Source organism: Notamacropus eugenii, chromosome 1 (genome assembly GCF_028372415.1).
Source record: "Notamacropus eugenii isolate mMacEug1 chromosome 1, mMacEug1.pri_v2, whole genome shotgun sequence".
In the NCBI taxonomy this organism is placed as follows: domain Eukaryota; kingdom Metazoa; phylum Chordata; class Mammalia; order Diprotodontia; family Macropodidae; genus Notamacropus; species Notamacropus eugenii.
In genome coordinates, this window is record NC_092872.1 from 404520033 (window position 1) to 404539838 (window position 19806).

The 19806-nt window shown below is 40.8% G+C and overlaps 1 protein-coding gene across 1 annotated transcript in view; it reads left to right on the plus strand.

Moving 5' to 3' along the window:
- The window catches only part of NEURL1B (neuralized E3 ubiquitin protein ligase 1B), a 67388-nt gene extending 47941 nt beyond the window's left edge, over positions 1–19447 (plus strand). The window contains exons 3-5 of the mRNA XM_072630978.1: positions 4711–5418; positions 12250–12375; positions 18362–19447. Coding sequence (XP_072487079.1) covers positions 4711–5418; positions 12250–12375; positions 18362–18606 — 1079 coding nt within the window. The 3' untranslated portion in view covers positions 18607–19447. The remainder of the gene's footprint in view (positions 1–4710; positions 5419–12249; positions 12376–18361) is intronic.
- The last annotated feature ends 359 nt before the right edge of the window (positions 19448–19806 follow it).

Genomic DNA, 19806 nt, shown 5'->3' on the forward strand with positions numbered 1-19806 from the left:
GCAGAGTGCTTTCAATGTTAACTCATTCGATGCTCACAACAACCCTGTGAGGTAGGTACTGTTATTAACCCCACTTTACAGTTGAGAAAATTGAGACAGGCAAAGGGTTAGAGGTATTAGAGCAGGGGTGGGGAAGCTGTAGCCTCAAGGTCTTCCCCATCATTTTGATGGAGTCCAAATTTTACAAAAAAAAATCCTTTTGACTGAGTCCAAATTTCACAGGAAGAAATCCTTTTATTAAGGAGATTTGTTCTATGAAGTTTGGATTCAGTCAAAGGGCCGCACATGAAGACCTAGAGGGCCACACATGACCTCGAAGCCAAAAGTTCTCCACCCCTACGTCAGAGGCATAGGTTGTTTGACTCTTGCCCAGGATCACACAGCTACCGAATGTCTGAGGTCAGGAAGACCACCACTTTGTCTACTGCATCTCCTAGCTCCCGCTGATAAAAGGTAGCACTGGCTCAATAGGAATGTGTTATGCTTCTGGAAACTCCAAGAGCCTCATAGACCAAATACCTGCCCAGGATTGATTTATGAGGTTCTTAAAATGGTCAAGTGATCCCCTTTCATCCTGTTTGGGTATACTGCTTATCACCAGACTCCTCCTTCCTTTGGAATTCTCAGCTTCCATTACTCACATTACTGTGGAAGCTTTGGAATAGTCATACCTCTCAGAGCTGTCTTGTCTCTTTCGGTGCATGTACTTTCATCTTCCTTGATTAAAACAAACAAATAAAAAATCAAATACTGCCTTGAAAGCTCAGGCACTTGATGAAAATAATGTTCTAGGCTCTCTGAAAGAATGGTAGGTAATGATTAGTTCAAGCTGCCTCTGATGCTTTTTGCCATTATTTTTTTCTTCATTGAAATTTGGTTGCCATTGGAAGTACATTCTAGTTTTTCAGGTTCCAGACATATTTAGCCTAAGAAAAAGTAAAGAAAAATTACCTGGTGGTGATCAGATAGAGCCAACTATCTGTGTTCATCAAGGGGGGATGAGATGGGAATGAAGCCTTCTAGGCCCATTCACTGCCACACTGAGTAATCTTCCCCCCTTCAGAGGATCAAAGATCTAGAGTTGGGAAGGACCTCAGAGGCCATATAGACCAATCACTTCAGTTTTATATTTGAGGAAACAGAAGCTCATGAAGGTTCTGTGACTTATCCAAGGTCAATTAGGTGTTAAGTGCCAGAAGTGGGATTTGACACATCTAACATCACATATTAGTGCAGAAGAAAGAAAGTTGACTTCGGAGTCAGAGAAACTGTCACCATCTCTGCTCATCACATTGTTGCGTTCATCTTTAGTTTTCTAAGACCATGACATCAGAGAAATAATGACATGACTTGCACTTGACTTTGTTTTGAGTGAGGGACAGCTGTGCAGGTCACCAGACTTCCTTCTCCTCCTGAGCCATCCACTCATCTCATATGACCTTGGGCAAGTTACTTGATTTGTAGCTGTCACTTAACTTACTTTTCCTATCCCAAAAAGAGGGAGTTTTGCTGGATGACTTTCTGAGGTTCTTTCCAGAACCAAATCTATGAATGAATGGGCTAAATGCTAACCTGCAAGAAGACTTAGATAAGAGGTCATCTTTTCCTGCCTCCTCATTTTATGGACTAGGAATTTGAGGCCTAGAGAGAGAACGTGGTTTGCAAGTGTTTACATAGGTAGAAGGTAGCAGTCAAGATTTGAACCCAAACCCTCTGATTTGAAATCCAGGGCTCATTCCTATCTACTCAGCTTTCTTCCTCTGATCTCATGGTACTAAACAAGGTCCCTTACTTGGCAATTAGTCATGTACCTTTTCCTATATCTACTTACCTCACAGAGTAATTATAAGGAAAGTTATTTGTACCCCTCAAAGTGCTATGTAATGGTGATATTATCATTGATATTTTCATACTGTGTTACTTAGCTTTTTGTAGATTGATGCCTTGTCTCCCTATCTGGACTATAAGTTCCCTGAGGGCTGGAACTATGTGTTTATACCTCTCCATTCCCTCTATAATTCCTGCATAGCTGATCTTTCACATAGTGGACACTCAATAAACACTTTTCGATTCATTGTTTATTTTAGGATTAGGTGATAAGAGAACATTAGTCAGAAGAACTTTAGAAATCATCCAATCCCAACCTCTCATTTGACAGATGAGGAAACAGAGGCAAGAGGATTTGTCCTAAGGCATCCGGAACTGGTGGAAGAGCTAGCATTCAAATCCCTGTTCTCTGACTCCTTCCTCTATTCCACACTTTCTCTGCTGTGCTTTGTCTCTGTTCTCAGATATAACAAAGGACCCCAGGGAAGACTCAGTAGGCCCAAAGGGAATCATGCTCCCTGTGTATCATTGTCATAGAATCCAATTCTTCGTGACCACATTTGGGGTTTTCTTGGCAAAGACACTGGTTTCCTTCTCCAGCTCATTTTACAGATGAGAAAAGTGAGGCAAACCATGTTAAGTGAGTGATTTGTCCAGGGTCACACAACTACTAAGTATGTGAGGCCAGATTTGAACTCAGGTCTTCCTGATTCCAGGCCTAGCACTAAGCCTCCTAGCTGCTCTCTGGCAGTTAATAGGTGATTCATAAATGCTCATTAAGTGAATCTGTAGACTCTTCTTAACCTCTATAGGCTGTTTTTTAAAGTTTATTAAGCACTTTTGAAGCATTGTGGTACATTTGCCATGTATAAGGAAAATATGGCACCATAGAAAGAACCATAAATATGATCATAAGTCTGAATCCCACACTAGTTGGGCAGACTTAGATGGGCATATGTTCCCAGGATACCTAGCTGAAATTTCCACGTAGGAACATGTCCGTTTGACACGATAGGCATTCAGGAGACTAAAAGCTTTGATAAAATATGATTTCTGCCCTCCTCTCAGTGTAGCTGGAACAGAACTAGAGAGGTGTCCCTAACACAATGCTCTGTGAAGTCTGGGGGGCTAGGAAGAGGGGCAGTCATTACTTCCTGACCAGTGGAGCCTTCCTAGGGGAGATAGCTTTGTAGTTGGTCCTTAAAGGATGGGCAGGAGTTGGAACAGCAGAAGAGGGAAAAGAAAGTCATTCCAGGCATAGGAAACAGTGTGAACAAGACAAAGAGTCCTGAGACCGCTGGGTGTGTTGAGGGCAGAAAACTGTCTGCTTTGGCTAGGGCACAGGGTGTGTGAAGCATATGGGAGAAATTTGGAAAGGATGATGTCTCAGGGTGTGGAGCACCTTGAAAGCTAGGCTGAGGAGCTCAAACTTTTACTTGGTAGATAAACAAGGGAGCGACCTGCAACATGGTACAATGGGAAGGTCATTGGCTATCAAAGCTTGGGTTCAAATCTTGCCTCCGTGTGACCTTGGGCAGGTCATTTACCCTTTCTCAACCTCAGTTTCCTCATCTGCAAAATAGGGATAATCTCATCTAGAACTAAATTTCCTTATCTGTAGAATGGAGGGATTAGATTAGAAGATATCTGAGATCCCTTTCAGCTCTAAATTTATATTGCTATAATCTATGACCAAATCTTTGAATGAGAAAGGTGATCCTGGCCATAGTACAAAGGGTGGGACAACCAAAGGATAGCAGCCAGGCAGAGCCCCACCCTCCCCAGCCACTGAGCAGTTCCTGTTCTTTCCCCTGGCTTCACATCAGCCTACAGGACACCAGGCAAAAGCTCTCAGATAGTCTATTCTTCTCTCAGGCTTAAAAGAGCGTTTCCTTGCTCTCCAGGGCTTTTTGGACTCTGCCTAGGACGTTTGGAGTCTGGTTGTGCTCAATTAGGCTTTGTTGTTCAGTCATTTCAGTCGTGTCCGATTCATCTTGACCCCCTTTGGGATTTCCTTGGCAGAGATACTGGAGTGGTGTGCCATTTCTTTCTCCAGCTCATTTGACAGATGAGGAAACTGAGACAACAAGTGACTTGCCCAGGGTCACACAGCTAGTGTCTGAGGCCAGATTGAAACTCATGAAGATGAGTCTTCCAGACTCCAAGGCCTGTTCTCTATCCACTGCACCACCTAGCTGCCCCTCTCAATTTGTTTAGGCATCTTTAAAGCAAGGTTGAAACTCTTTGAACCCATATTTTCTTGGTGGCTCAGTGAATAGAGCACTGGGCTTGGAGTCAGCAAGACAGAGTTCAAATCCAGCCTCAGACACTAGCTCTGTTACCCTGGGCAAGTTACTGAACTCTGTATGCCTCAGTTTCCTCATCTAAAATAATGAGCTGGAGAAGGAAATGACAAAGCACTCTAGTTTCTCTGCCAAGAAAACCCCAAATGGGGTTACGGAGTCAGACATGAGTGAAACAACTAAATAACAAATTTGCTGTTGTTATTGTTTGTCTGATGGACTTCCATATTATATAATTTTTCTTAAAACTATTAGGATGCAATCTCCTAAAGGGCAGAAATTGTCTTTCCTGCTTATATCTGTATCCTAAGCACTGAGAACAGGGACTAACATAAGCACTTAATAAATGCATATTCTTTCTGTTTATTCAGCCTAAAAGGGTAGAGTCTTGACCTTTTGACCAGTCCTCCTTGTCAGGCAAAAGGTAACCTGTAGAAGGGGAAGTAGAGACTGAAAAAATGGAAATTATTAAATATCCATCTGTCCAGGAGAGTGGGAAAAGACAGAAATGGAGAAAGGAATAAAAACCATTTGCCACAATTTTTTATTTATGTAATGTCTTCTTGTAATTTGATCACAGAGAGCATGTTTGCCGAGACCATGGCCTCCTCTCGTCTCAGTAACACTCGGGTCAGCACTTGTATCCCACAAAGTAACCACGACTCAGCCAACTTCAACAACAATGAACTGGAGAACAACCAAGTAGTAGCCAAAATCAGCAACTTAAACCTGAGCCGGGTCCCAGGAGTGTCCACGGACAATCACGTTATACCCTGTTGTCCCAACAGGCGTTCTCGGGGTCATGGAGTACCAGCCTTTTTGGATACAGACCTCCACTTCCACCCCACTCGAGGGCCCGATGTCACCTTCTCTCAGGACCGGATGGCAGCCTGCACCAACTGGCAGGAGAGCAGTCGGACTTTGGTGTTTTCAGACCGGCCTTTACACATCGGTGAGAGCCTCTTTGTTGAAGTTGGACACCTGGGGCTGCCCTATTATGGGGCTCTCTCCTTTGGCATCACTTCCTGTGACCCAGGGACATTAAGGACCAATGAGCTCCCGGCTGATCCTGACTCACTTTTAGACCGCAAGGAGTACTGGGTGGTCTACCGAGCATTCCCCATCCTCAATAGTGGGGATGTCCTCAATTTCATGGTATTGCCAAATGGGGAAGTGCACCATGGTGTGAATGGTAACAACCGAGGAATGCTGATGTGCGTGGATACCTCACAGTCTCTCTGGGTGTTTTTTACAATTCATGGAGTAATCAATCAGCTCAAGATTTTGGGTAAGTCCATTTGAAAGAAGCTGTGTAGATTACTGCCAGATGTCTCACATTTAACAGGGCTAATTTTTTTTTTATTTGACTGCTGCAGCATTCCAATACTTTGTCTGCCTGCTGGCTGAGGACATTCTACATGCCAAGGAGAGCCAATTCAACAAGCATTTATTACATGCCCACTCTTTGCAAAATTAGGACTAGGGGAATAGAAGAAGAATAAGAACAGTTAGGGGGCACACTGGATAGAGCACTAGGCCTGGAGTCAGGGAGACCTGAGTTCAAATATGGCCTCAGATACTTACTAGCTGTGTGACTCTGGGCAAGTCACTCTGCCTCAGTTTCCTCAATTGTAATATAGAAATAATAATACTACATACTTCCCAGGATTCATATGAGGATCAAATGACATAATAATATCTGTAGAATACAGCACAGTGCTTGGCATGTAGTAGGTACTATCTAAATATAATGTAATTAAATAAGTTTATTAATCAATATGCATAATAAATATTAATTAAAATAGTCATATATACTACTATTGATAAATTTATGTTTATTATATATTTATACATTTATATAGTTTACACATATTCATTAATAATTATTATTTATCAATTGTTATCAATAATCTATTATTATTAGATCATGGTCTCTGACCTCAAGGATCTAACAGTCTAAAAGGAAAAAGGAGACATGAGACTTATATGTAGATGAATATAATATAAAACACTTCTCTGAATCCTAAAGAAATGCGATTTACTTGTGTGACAATGTTGAATTTGCACACTCATACTACATAATAATGCACATCCGCCTCATTTTATAGTTGGGGAAACTGAAGTCCAGAAAGATTAAGTGCAGATTAAGTGTAGGATCAATATGAACTCTTCTGCTTGGCACCCTCAAGCCAAAGTGGCTTTCCTGCTGTTCCTCATATGTGATATCCTCCATCTTCTCTCTCCATGCCTTGCACTGGCTGTCCCCCATGCCTGGCATGCCCTTCCTCTTCATTCCCACCTCTCAGAATCCCAACATCCTTCAAAGCCCAGCTTACATGCCACTTCTTACATGAGGCCTTTGCTGGCACCCCCAGCTGCTAGTGGCTCCCCCTCCACAGCCCAAATTATCTGACATCTCTTTTGTATGGGCCTGTATTGGTACCCGTTGACTCCCTTCCCTAGATCATAAGCTCCTCAAGAACATGTACTGTTTGACTTTTATTTTGTTCCCCGTCAGCCTCACATCATACCTGGAAGTGGTGTGGTATGGTAAATTCTTGTGGATTGATTAATTGATCACACAGGTGACCAAGTGTGCTATTTGAACCAGGTCCTCTACAACCTAACAACATTTCTATGATATTGGATCACCCTGTCACATATAAATTTTATTTCCTCCTACCTGATCCATGGAACTTTTCATGAATTTCTGTATTGATTTATCAAAATGTGATATAATGGAAAGGACCCAGACCTTCAGAGCCAGGAGGCCTGGATCTAACATTTACTAGCTGTGTGACCAGGCAAGTTACTCTAAGCTTTACTTTCTTCTGCCATAACATGGTCATAATCAAACTTGAGTTAACTGTTTAATGGGGATTTTCGTATGTGACAAGGAAAGCATTTTGTCAACCTTAAAGTGCCCTAGAAACATGGCCCATTATTCTTATTAGATGTGGTCCTTCTCTTTTCCTCCCAAGTACTCAGCCAAGCTTCCTTCTTACTTCTGAGTTCCCTCTGTCATCAAGGGAAGAGGCTCCCATGACTGCAGGCCTTCTCATTTCAAGGAATTTCTTTGATTGCAAAGGCAATGTCAATAAACAATGTGATATTGCAGCTGAGAAATCAAAATTGAATCTGACCTTTATTTGCATCGAGGGGCAGAGTGCCCAGAATGAGAGAGGAGATCATGTCATTGTACTCTACCCCGGTCAGACATCTTTGAGCACTGTGTTTAGTCCTGAGTACCACATTGTATAGAGTATATTGACAGACTGTCTGTCAGTAACCATTTATTAAATACCTGCTATGTGTCAGGCACTATGCTATGTGTCAGGCACTGTGCTAAGGGTTGGAGATACAAAAAGAGACAAAAGACAGTCCCAGCCTTCAAAGAACTCACAGCCTCCCTAGAACACTATGAGCAGGAATTGGAGAACATGCCACATCAGGAGACTATGAAGGAACTAAGAAGACTAGACTTCCACTGGGCAGGGATCAGGGTAATTGTCACGTAAAACAGGAGCTAGATTTATTTGACTTGGCCCTGGAGGGCAGAATCAGGAGCAGTGAGTAGATGGTGCAGAGAGGCAGATTTAGCCTTAATGTAAGGGGAAACTTCTTATCAATTATAGCTAACCACAAGCAGGATGTGGCCTCCTTGGGCGGTAGAAGTCACCCTTCACTGGAGGTCTTCAGGTGAGACAGGTGGATGCCTTTTTGTCAGAAATATCAGAAAAGAGATCCTTGTTTATGAAAAATTGAACTAGATGTCGACTGGACTCTCTCCAGACTGTGATTCAAGTTCATGGCCTCGACCATTCCATGCTCTGTTAGTCTGGACCATAACTGTGCTGTGTCCTAAACCTCCCAGTGTGTCGTTTCTCAACAGCTACCAAAGGTGCAGAGTGTGGCAAATTATGTTGCTATGGTGATGGCAAGAGCTTACTATGTATCTTTTTCAAATGTTTCATAGTAAGTTCTTAATAAATGCTTGTTGATTAACTTATCAATGTCTATTGTCTTAATATCAGTCATTTCTGGGAAAAAGACAGGAAAAAAAACAACCCTCCCTGTTCTTGACTGAAGCCGGCTTTGTGTAAAAGAAAGAAAGAAAAGAAAGAAAGTTAAGCAAAAGCATCAGATACCATGACCACATCTGACCGTATACACAGCATTCTGCCTAAGAAGTCCCCTTCTCTCCATAGTGGTAAACAGATCCTTATCTGTTCTCTGGATCCAGTTGGTTCTTTCAGTTCCTCAGAGTTCAGTTGCCTTAAAGTGACCTTTTCATTTACATGTTGTTAGCGTATTGGATTTTGCTTATTTACTGTTTCAATTCATACAACTTTTATCATGTTTCTCATATTCATAATATAATTCCTTAGATTCATAATTTCTTACTGTCCAATAATATTCTATTATATTCATCTAGCATGATTTGTTCAGCCACTCCCCAATCAAATAGCCACCCATTTTCCATAGGCAGCTAGGTGACACAGTGGCTGGAGCTTTGGACCTGGAGTCAGAAAGACCAGAGTGAAAGCCTCAGACACTAACTGTGTGACCCTGGACAAGTCATTTAGCTGCTTCTCACCTCAATTTCTCATCTACAAAATGAAGATAGCAGTCGCACGTCCTTCCTAGGATTGTTATAAGGATTAAATGAGATAATATTTTCTAAACTGCTTTGTAAACCTTGGAGTGCTGCATAAATTCTACCTATTAGCTATTATTTCGGGGTTTTTTTGGTTTTTTGCTAGTACAAAGAATGCTGCTATGAGTATTTTTATCTATGTTGGACCTTTATTTACTTGATTTTCTAGAGATATATTTTCACTTTCTCTCTAGTTCAGAGATCATAGTTTTGGTTTTTTGTATCATGGAACCCTGTTTAGATTTACTTATCAATATGCCTGGTAAAATATATAGTAAAGCCTATAGGCCTTTTATCATAGAAATGCTTTTAAGTGCATAAAATAGAATACATAAGAAATTAATTATATTAAAGTTATTTAAAATTTTTTTCAAAACAAGTTCATGAATATGTTTAATATGATTGTACATATGTAGCCTGTATCAGACTGCATGCTATCTTGGGGGGGCGGAGAAGAGGGATGGGGAAAAACTCAGAACTCAAAATCTTATAAAAGTGAATGTTGAAAACTAAAAATAATTACATTTTTAAAAAAAGTTCATGGACCCCAGGTTAAGAACCCCTGATTTAATATCTTTTCAATCTACCTTTGTGGATTGGACCCCCCAGACAGCTAGCTCAGCAGCAGCGCAAAGTCAGCCAATACTTACTGATTAATTGAAGGACCCCTCCCTGCTCACCCACCTGCTGCGCTGAACACTGAATACGGAGGCAGCAGCAGCTGCTGGGACAAGCCTGGCCTCTCCTGCTCCTGGCAGATGGTGAGGGGGTGCTGCCCTTCCTGCTTGGAAAAGCTGAGTAAGGCAAAGTTCTTCATTCATCAATTCTTGTCTCCCTCGCCACCCCAGCACCCGAACCTGAATGGAAGAAAACGGCTCAGTTGAAAGAGCTGACAATTCAGGAGGAAATAGAATTTAGGGTTGGAGAGGGCTTAGCCAGCATTTAGTCCAAGGTTCTTTCGTGGGGGCAGGTTGGGGGCCGTAGATAGATTTCAGATAATTTAGATGGGGAAAAATGTCTCTATTTTCCCTAGTCATTAGTTTCCTTTGTAATTCTATGCATTTTAAAACATTGTTCTGAGAAAGGGCCTATAGACTTCACCAGACTAGGACACAAAAAAAGTAGAAGAACTATTGCTCTGGCCCAACCCCCTCCCTTTACAGATAAGGGAACTGAGATCAAACAAGGAAAACGGTGACTGTTGTCAGATCCTAAGTAGTGGAACCAAAGTTTAAACCCAGGTGTTCTGACTCTGGGTGATGACAATGATGTTGAAAAACATTTCTCTAGTGCTTAACATGTACCAGACACTGTGCTAAGAACTTAACAATTATTATCTTATTTGATCCTGACAACATCCTTATGAGGAAGGTGTTATGATGATCCCCATTTTACAGATGAGGAAACTGAGGCAAACAAAGGTTAAGTGACTTACCCAGGGTCATGGAGCCTAGTAGGCGTCTGAGACCAGATTCTAATTCACGTCTCTGTGACTCTAGGCCTAGTACTGTATCCACCGTGCCACCTCTCTGCCCATCCGGTCCATTATTGACTCATACCACCATTGGTACCTTGAGCTTCTCTTTAATATGCTACTGTTTGGAGCCCTGTGCATCTTGGTCTTTCTCCATAGGATTCATTGCATGGGGTCTGAAACATTGCTTCAACATAGAAATCTGTGATTTTTAATTGAAAAGCAAGCAACATGCTATCACAGACTTTGATTCATAACTGAAAAGTCCAAAAAACCACATCCCCACAGATAATATAGAAGTCAAAGGCATGACCCTTTCCCTCCAGGAGTTTACAATCTAGGTGGGACTAAGACAGGTCTGGAACACATGACTAAAATGGTTTTTTAGCCCTGTGGCACATGAACAGTTTCAAACTCAGTTGATACAGACACAGCTCTGCATGTCTCTGTCCTCCACCACTGCCTTTTCATCCCTCCTACCCCTGTACTCCACACACCATATTCTCCTTTGGTCATCTCCAGGACCTTCCTGGTTTCTTCAGTCTTGGGAAGCAGAAGGGTAATGTGAAGTCAGTGTTGGAAAGGTGGAAATGTCTGGAGGAACATGCCAGCAGGAACATCCCTTACCACTGATCTAGAAAATGAGGAGATGGCAGCAGGAACCACGTGCCAAACACTACCAAGGGTCCAGGACCAGAATGCTGGGCTGCCCCCTACACAATCCCATGTGGGGTTTCAATCTTGATGAGTCCCAAGAGCAATTTTCCCTAACTAAATGATCTCACCTTGGCACTGTGCCCTTGGCCACTCTGATCCTCAGTTTCCTCACCTGTCAAATGAGGATTAAAGTTGCATTACTTACCTTACAGATCTGTTGTGAGGAAAACAACCTTAAAATATTTATAGTCACATAAGCTACCACTGCTATTACTCTTAAAGTGTTAGCTGGAACAGAAGTGAATTGGGGAAAACCAGTGAGTTTGTCTTGCTTAACAAGATAATGGCAGATGGATGTGTTGCCTGAAAACCACCTTTGCACATAGTGACCTTTATTCTTTAAGCATCCATCATATGCAAAGCCTTCTACTAGGCACCTGGAAGAGATTCTAAGAGGAATCACAAAGCCCTCTCCTTGAAGAGTTTAGAGTTTGTCAAGTGAGAGAACAAAGACACATCTAAATATGATGAGTAAAATTTAATTATAGAACACTAGACATGGAATCAGGAAGACCTGAGTTCCAATCCAGTGTCAGACACTTACTAGCTGTGTGACCTCGGGTGAGTCACTCAACCTCTGTTTGCCTCAGTTACCTCATCTGTAAAAAATAGAAATAGTAGTAACTACCTCACCAGTTGGTTATGAGGATCAAATGAGACAATATGAGTAAAGTATTTTAAAGACTCCACAGTACTATATAAATGTTTGCTATTTATCAGGGATGGACTGGTAAATGTTCAACAACTTGGCTCTCCAAAAACAGAGACACACTTTCAAGTCTAACTGTGTTATTAACATCTTTTTCATCATTTTCTTAAATCTTTAGACAATCAGCAAAACAATAAATCAAGTCCTGATTTGTAGCATTTGCTGATTTCTAAAGTATAAATGCTCACACTGAAATGTAGAAGTTCCTCTTAAGCCTGTTCCAGCAATGCCCACTGTCACCAGCAGCAGCACTGCATTACTCTTATTAGTAGTGCTTTAGGGTTCAAAAAGCCCTTTTCTCCAACAACCCCAGTAGGTAAACTGAGGGCATAGTATAAGCCTCATTTTGCAGAAGGAGGAGAAGCTTAGATTTAAGGAGGTTGAGCGACTGACCCATAAGAAGCAGCATTCGAATCCAGGTCTCCTTCCAAATCTATTGCTTCCTCGGTGTTGATGATGTAGACAAACGAATGTTTTGGTCCTCGTGGGAGGAATTCCTTCCTTCCTGAGAGTTTTACCCAGCTGCGGCTGACTGACCTCTTTTCTTCCTTTGGTTTTGTAGGTACCTTGCAGTCTAGCCCAGTGACTGCTTCTCCCTCAGGATCCCCCAGCGGCTCCCAGTACGACAGTGACTCAGACATGGCCTTCAGCGTGAATAGGTCCTCTTCAGCTTCTGAGTCCTCACTAGGTAAGGAGCCCTGTGGATGCAGAGGATTCAGGAATGGTCTGAGGCTGCCACCTCAGGAGCTGCCTTCCCGTTTGAGCTAAAACTGTATTTTCTGAGGGGTAACCCAAGTATGATTTGTAGCAGCCTGTGCTCTGCCATTTCCCTTCTTGTTCTCTTCCTGTGTGCCTTCCTCACCTCTGCTGACCTCTCAGGTGTAGTTATGCCAGGTCAGTGATCCTGGGGAGATGAGAAGAGAAAGATCTAAAAATGAAGGCCAAGACAGCACTCAGCACAGTGCCTGGCATGGAGCAGGTACTTAATGAATTCTGAATTCTTAAGGGTAATAATAATAGTTTTAACTTGGAAGTTACTTGAGAAGAGACTCTCTCTCTCTCTCTCTCTCTCTCTCTGTATATGTATGCATATGTGTATATATATATATGTGTATGTGTGTATAAATATATGTGTATATATACACATGTATATGATATATATGTATACATAATTTTAGTAGTATTTTCTTTTTCTAACTACATATAAAGATAATTTTTAATATTCTTTTTTTATAAAATTTTGAGTTCCAAATTTTCTCACTCCTTTCCCTCTCCCGAAGATAGTAAACAATTTTATATAGATTATATGTATATAATCATATAAGGCATTTTATATATATATATGTAAATTATATATCATTCACAAGGAAACTGTATACCTGTGGTCCTCCTATTTACTAGATGGAGTTCAATCTTTAAAGAAATTCTAACAGAAGCTGCTGGATTAAATTTGATTGGATCATAAACTCATCTAGATATCAATCTAAAGTTGAATATAAGATATTGTTGAGAGCTCATTTTCCCAAGAATGCACAGGTGCTGGTGGGAAACCTGTTCAACAAGACTTGTGTTACCTGAGCAGAGAGGAATATGAATGCACAATCATACCTTGGTTGGTTTTTTTTCCTCAAACCATGGGTACAGAGTGAGCCGTTTAGGGAGAAAAGCTGAGTAGTGCATGAGAGAGAAACAGAAGGAACAGCACTGGACAGAGAAAAAAGAAGCATGCATAGGGCAAAGGAGTAAAAAAGAAAGAGAACATGGTAAGAGGAAGCCAGGTTCAAGAATCTACTAATGTCAGCCTGGGCAGAGGAGATCCCTTGGCTTGGTTCTGTTTGACATTATTTGTCAATAGCTTGGATTAAAAACATACTTATGATGCTCCTGATGAGAGAAAGTAAGGAAGAATTAAAACCTCTTGATGGGAGTGAAAGAAGAAAGTATAAAAACTGGCTTGAAGCTTAACATAAAAAAATTTAAGATCTTGGCAATTGGTCCCGCCACTTCCTAGCACATAGAGGGAGAAGAAGTGGAAGCAGCATTGTACTTTATATTCTTGAACTCAAAGATCATTGCAGACAGTGACTGCAGCCATGAAATTAAGACGCTTGCTCCTTGGAAAGAAAGCTATGGTAAATCTGGAAAGCATACTAAACAGTAGAGACATCACCTTGCTGACAAAGGTCCATATAGGCAGAGCTATGGTTTTTCCAGTAGCAGTGTTTGACTGTAAGAGTTGCATTACAAGAAACGCTGTGTGCTACAGGATTGACACTTTCTAATCACGGTGCTAGAGAAGATGGTCGAGAGTCCCTTGGACAGCAAGGAAGTCAAATCAGTTGATACTTAAAAAAATTAATTCAGGCTATTCACTGGAAGGTCAAATACTGAAGTTGAAGCTTAAATACTTTAACCACATAATGAGAAGATGGGATTCATTGGAAAAGACTCTGATATCATGAAAGATTGAAGGCAAAAAGAGAAAGGGATAACAGAGGATGAGATGGAGAGATAGTGCCATGGAAGCAATGAACATGAACTTGGACAGACTTTGAAAGATAGTGGAGGGCAGATAGGCTTGGCGTGCTATGGTCCATGAGGTCATGAAGACTCAGACTAAACAACTGAACAACAGTAATTATCATGTTTATCTAATTTACAGATGACACAGAAGACTGGGGAGGGAAAAATCTGGCTGGCAGGAGGAGCTAAATCCATAAAATGCTGTGTAATAGGGACAAATATAAAGACCCACACCTAGGTTCAAAATATCAACTGCCCAAGTATAAGGAAATGGCATATCTAGACAACAGTTGATAAGAAAAGAGACAAAGGGAACACAAATTTAATAGGAATGCACATTTATGGTACGACAACCAAAAAATTAATGTAGTCTTAACATGAATAAAAGAATAGTGTCCAGGACAAGGGAGGTGATAATCCTATAACACTGTGCCCTGGTCAGTGCAAAATCCCAGATTTGGATTGACCCTCAGAAGCCATCAAATTCAGTCTGTTCTCTCTACGAAACCTTGACAGTTGTTCAGCCTCTTCTTGAAGAAGATGAATCCACTATTTTGGAGTACTGTGTTCAGCTCTGGGCACCACTCTTTTAGGAAAGACATTCACATGCTAGACCAGGTCCAAAGAAGGACCAGGATGGTCAGTAGCCTATAAAATGAGAGCAGTAACAATAACACAGTGTTTTAATGTTTGCCAAACTCTTTACAAATATTATCTCACTTTATCTTCACAATAGTTATTATTATCCCCATTTTGCAAATGAGAAAACTGAGGCAAACAGCAATTGAGGAGCTTTCCCGCAGTCATTCAGCCAATAAACATCTGAGGTTGGATTTGAACTCTGGTCTTCCTGACTTCAAGCCAAGCTTTCTATCTCCTGTACTACCTGACTGCCTAATGTGATATGTGAGGATTTCTTGAAAGAACTAGGAATATTGATCCTTAAACAAGTACTTTGGTGGGGGTTGCAGGGAAAGGGAAATGAGTGCTGTCTTTAAGTATTGGAAGAAATATCGCCTGAAAGGGTTAGACTTTTTCTGATTGGCCCAGTAGAGCAGGTCAGTGTTACAGAGAGACAGATTTCAGAGATAAGAAAAAAACTTCTTAGCCATTAGATCTATCCCCAAGTGGAATGCACATCCTGGAAAGGTAAGAAGGCCCATCATAGCAGGATTCTTCAGGAAGCCATGAACTACAAGACCACTGTAATGATCTATCCTAATGATGAAGCTGAGAGAATTTCTACTCAAACCCAATTGAAACAGAAATTTCTTCCAACTCTTGAGTTCATATGATTCTATGATTATTAGTCTCTGCCTTTGCTAAATGGAATAATGTACGTACAGTGCTTCACAAAACTTGAAATACTATATAAATACTAGCTGTTGTTATTTGACCTCTAGACCCATTTAAAATATAATCAACTTATGGTGAATTTCCCTCATGTACATGCTTAGATGATCACTTTCCCTCACCTACACTAGCCAAGATTATGCTCCCTACTGCCTTCAGATTACTTCCTTCTGCAGCCCTATGTCTGTGTTTGTTTTCCCTCCTTCCATTTTCCTGTCCTGGAAGTAGGGATCGAATGGGATATAAATACGGAGATGTAGGGGTGAACATTCCTTCAAACACCTCAGTGTTCTTTAGGTGACTTGAAACAACCTGACCCTTCCTTTTATGAAAATACTTATGGGTCATCAGTCTAATTCTCTGTCTTCCCAGAGTTGCCCAGTGGGACAAGCTGAAGAATTGAAATGAAACATTTGAGTCACTGGATATTGAAAGCCCCATTGAAAAATGTCATCATTCACTAGCTCCATCTGTTCTCCCTTGCCTAACCAACCCTCCCTACTCTCCACACACGTACGAGGCCCCATATCCTCTCTTGGACCCTACGTCCTTCTCTGTATTTATTGTGTTCTTGTCTACCAGATTCAGAGCTGCTATTGAAACCAATGGTGAATGATTAATCATTTTGAATGATTTCTACCAGGGTGGGAGACTTCTTTTTATACATAATTGGAGACTTTGTTACATCTCCAACTTTTTCCTGAGAGGCCAGCTATAATGACCTTTATAACAGGTGCTATCAGAAGAGCTGTTTCCTTTTTTCCTTTGTTGTATAGCTTGTTTCTGCCAAGAGGGCATTTAGCTATGTGGGGGAACATGGGCAAATTTTCTTAAAAATTTTCCTCTTTCTTTTCATTACATTCAATTCAATTTAATTCAACATATATTAAATGATTACTATATAAAAGGCCACTATGCTAGGTACTAGAAATATAAAGATGATAATAAAAGTGCCTCTACCATCTTTTTTTAAAATTGTGTAAAATTAGTTTTAATATTCCTTTTTTAAAAATTTTGAGTTCTACATCTCTCCTTCCCATCGACCCCTTCCCATACCTATTTGAGAAGGCAAGAAATGTGATATTAATTATATATGTGAAATCATAAAAAACATATTCCCATAATAGTAACATTGAAAAAAAAAAAAGCAAGAAAATCTTAAAAGTAAAAAAAATATGCTACAATCTGCACTTTGAGTCCATCAGTTCTCCCTGGAGGTAAATAGTATTTTTCATCATAAAGTCCTTCAGAATTGTCTTGGATCATTATATTGGTGAGCTCAATTATTCACAGTTCACAGCTGATCATTGTACAATATTGCTGTTCTCCTTTGTACAATGTAGAAATTGTATAATGCTCTCCTGGGTATGATCACTGCACTTTGCAACAATTCATACAAGTCTCCCCAGGTTTTTCTGAAATCATCCTTTTTATCATTTCTTATAGCATAATAATATTCCATTACAATCCCATAACACAACTTGTTCAGTTATTTCCCTAGTGATGAGCAGCCCCTCAATTCTTAATTCTTTGCCACCACAAAAAGAGTTGCTATACATTTTTTGTACATATAAGCCTTTTGCCTTTTTCTTTGATTTCTTTGGGATACAGACATGTATGCAGTTTTATAGCCCTTTGAGTATAATTCCAAATTGTTCTCCAGAATGGTTGGATCAGTTCACAACTCTACCAACAGTGCATTAGTGTCCCAATTTTTCCACCACATCCCTTCCAACATTGGTCATTTTCCTTTTCTGTCATGTTAACCAATCTGATAGGTGTAAGGTAGGTACCTTAGAGTTGTTTTAATTTTTATTTCTCTAATCAGTAGGGATGTAGAGCATTTTTTTCATATAGCTTTGATTTCTTCTGAAAACCAGCCATATCCTTTGACATTTATCAATTGAAGAATGACTTGTATTTTTTTGTGTTTGTCTCAGTTCCCCATATATTTGCAAAATGAGACCATTATCAGAGAAACTTGCTGTAAAATTTTCCCCAACCTTCTGCTTTCCTTCTAAACTTGGCTGAATTGGTTTTGTTTCTGCAAAACCTTTAAAATTTAATGTAATCAAAATTATCCATTACTTCCCATGATCCTCTCTTGTTTGATCATAAATTCTTCCCTTATCCATAGATCTGACAGGTAAAATATTTCGTGCTCCTCTAATTTATTTATGATATCACCCATTATGTCTAAATCATGTACCATTTTGACCTTATCTTGATATACATTGTGAGATATTTGAAATGACCCTACCCTCAAAGAACTTAATGTTCTTTGGAGGAAAGGGAGAGAGCTCTGACATGTACACAAATAAATACAAATAATCCAAATTAATTCAAGAGGAAGAGGGTGCTCAGTGTAGGGGTTGGGGTTGGGGAAGGATGTGGTATCTTTGAGATCAGGAAAGGTCTCTCCTAGGAGCTAGTACCTAAATTGTACTTTGAAGGATGATAGGAGGTAAAGGGGAAGAGAGAATTCTTTTCATTCATAGTAAACCACCTTTGCGAAGACAGAAGTGGAACACAGACACTTGTCTTACTTATATAGTAATCCCTTTGTTTCAAGAGTGATTCCCACATTCTTTTCAATTATTGTTATTCAAGTTTGTTTTTTCTACCTTACACCTAGTGATGTGTTAGCCAGGTATATTTTGTATAATCTCGTGCTAAGGCCAAGATTTATTGATTTTGGTAAAGTGGGATGGGGGAAGGATGTGAATTGTGAATTTCAGGGTTAAAATTTTTTTGGGGAAAGTACATACTTGTGTTTTTCTCATTTTTCTCCTGAACAGTGACTGCTCCAAGCTCCCCTCTGAGCCCCCCCACATCGCCTGCATTTTCCCCTCCAGAGCCTCCAAGCAACAAGAATGGCGAGTGCACCATCTGCTTTGACAGCGAGGTAGATATGGTCATCTACACCTGCGGCCACATGTGCCTCTGCCACACCTGCGGTCTTAAACTGAGGAAGCAGCCCAATGCCTGCTGCCCGATCTGCCGACGCACCATCAAGGACGTCATTAAGATCTATCGGCCTTAGCCCTCCATCACACCCCAAGTCCACCATCACTCATATGGACAAAGGGGCTTTGCTAAACAAAACCAGAACCATGTCTTGCCATCCACCACCAGTGGCAGGTCCCTGGTTTTATGCCAAGAGGTTTCCCAATCTCTTCTTAAGCGTTTTTAATGGTAGGAAAAGTCAGAGATCTGGCCTAGCTAAGGAACTTGGCAGAGAGTCTGAGGGAGGCAGGTAGCTGCTTTTGGTGAGATAGTACTTTTCTTAAAGATACCGTCCTATAGATGATCACAGGCATTGTCATGTGTAACCACTGTAGCATGTGTACTTGCTCTCTCTCTAAGGCCCAGACTTGCCCAACTAGGAAAATAGCAGCCTCTTGTTTGATGCTTCTTAAGGATGGTTCGGTTGAGTGTGTGCACACAGGAGGCTGAGAGAGAGGGAAGAGCAAAGAAAAAAGGGAGAAGAGTTGGGGGACAGCAAAGGGAGGAGAACAAAAGAGAGAATGAAAGAATGAATGTGTATGAATTCTAAGCTACTGGAGGTAGAAGCTCCTGGTTCCACTGAGCTCTCCCCTGCCACCCTCCCAAGCTCTCTCCAGAGTCCCTGAATCAGGAGAACCTCCAAGGAATTGAGGACCAGCCACATTCAAGTGCTTGTGTCCCTTTCCATGTTCTTTCCCTCCTCAGAAGCTGTTGGATGAGTAACTATTGAACATTTTCAGTTTTTGCCCAACCAGAAATATAACTTGGGTAATAATATTGGAGAAGGGAACTCAGATCATCAGTGCACTGTTTATAACCCCAGATGTGAACAGCTGTATCTGGGTGCTTAGTTAAAAAAAAAAAACAACAACAAATGAGCAACTTGTTGTTGGGTTTTGGTTTTTGGTTTGTTTTCTTTTTTTTATCTCCATCTTTTGAGAATGATTTCCCCAGTCCCAGTGTGTAGCAGAGCTAGAGCTCTGATCTCTACCTGAGGATGCATTACCCTCACCCCTGCTCTGCAGAGTGAAATTTTATGCACCATGCACCTTCCCCCCCAATCTCCAAATGCTTTTAATAATATTATCTTCTTAATCTTGGTAATTAGGAGGCCCCCATCACATAGTCCCCTTTCCATAAAGAAGAAACCGAAACATAGAGACAAGGGCCTGCTTGGAGGTCATTTGATGACTTAGATTCTTCAGTCCTCTACTTCAAACACTTGCCAAGGGGTTGG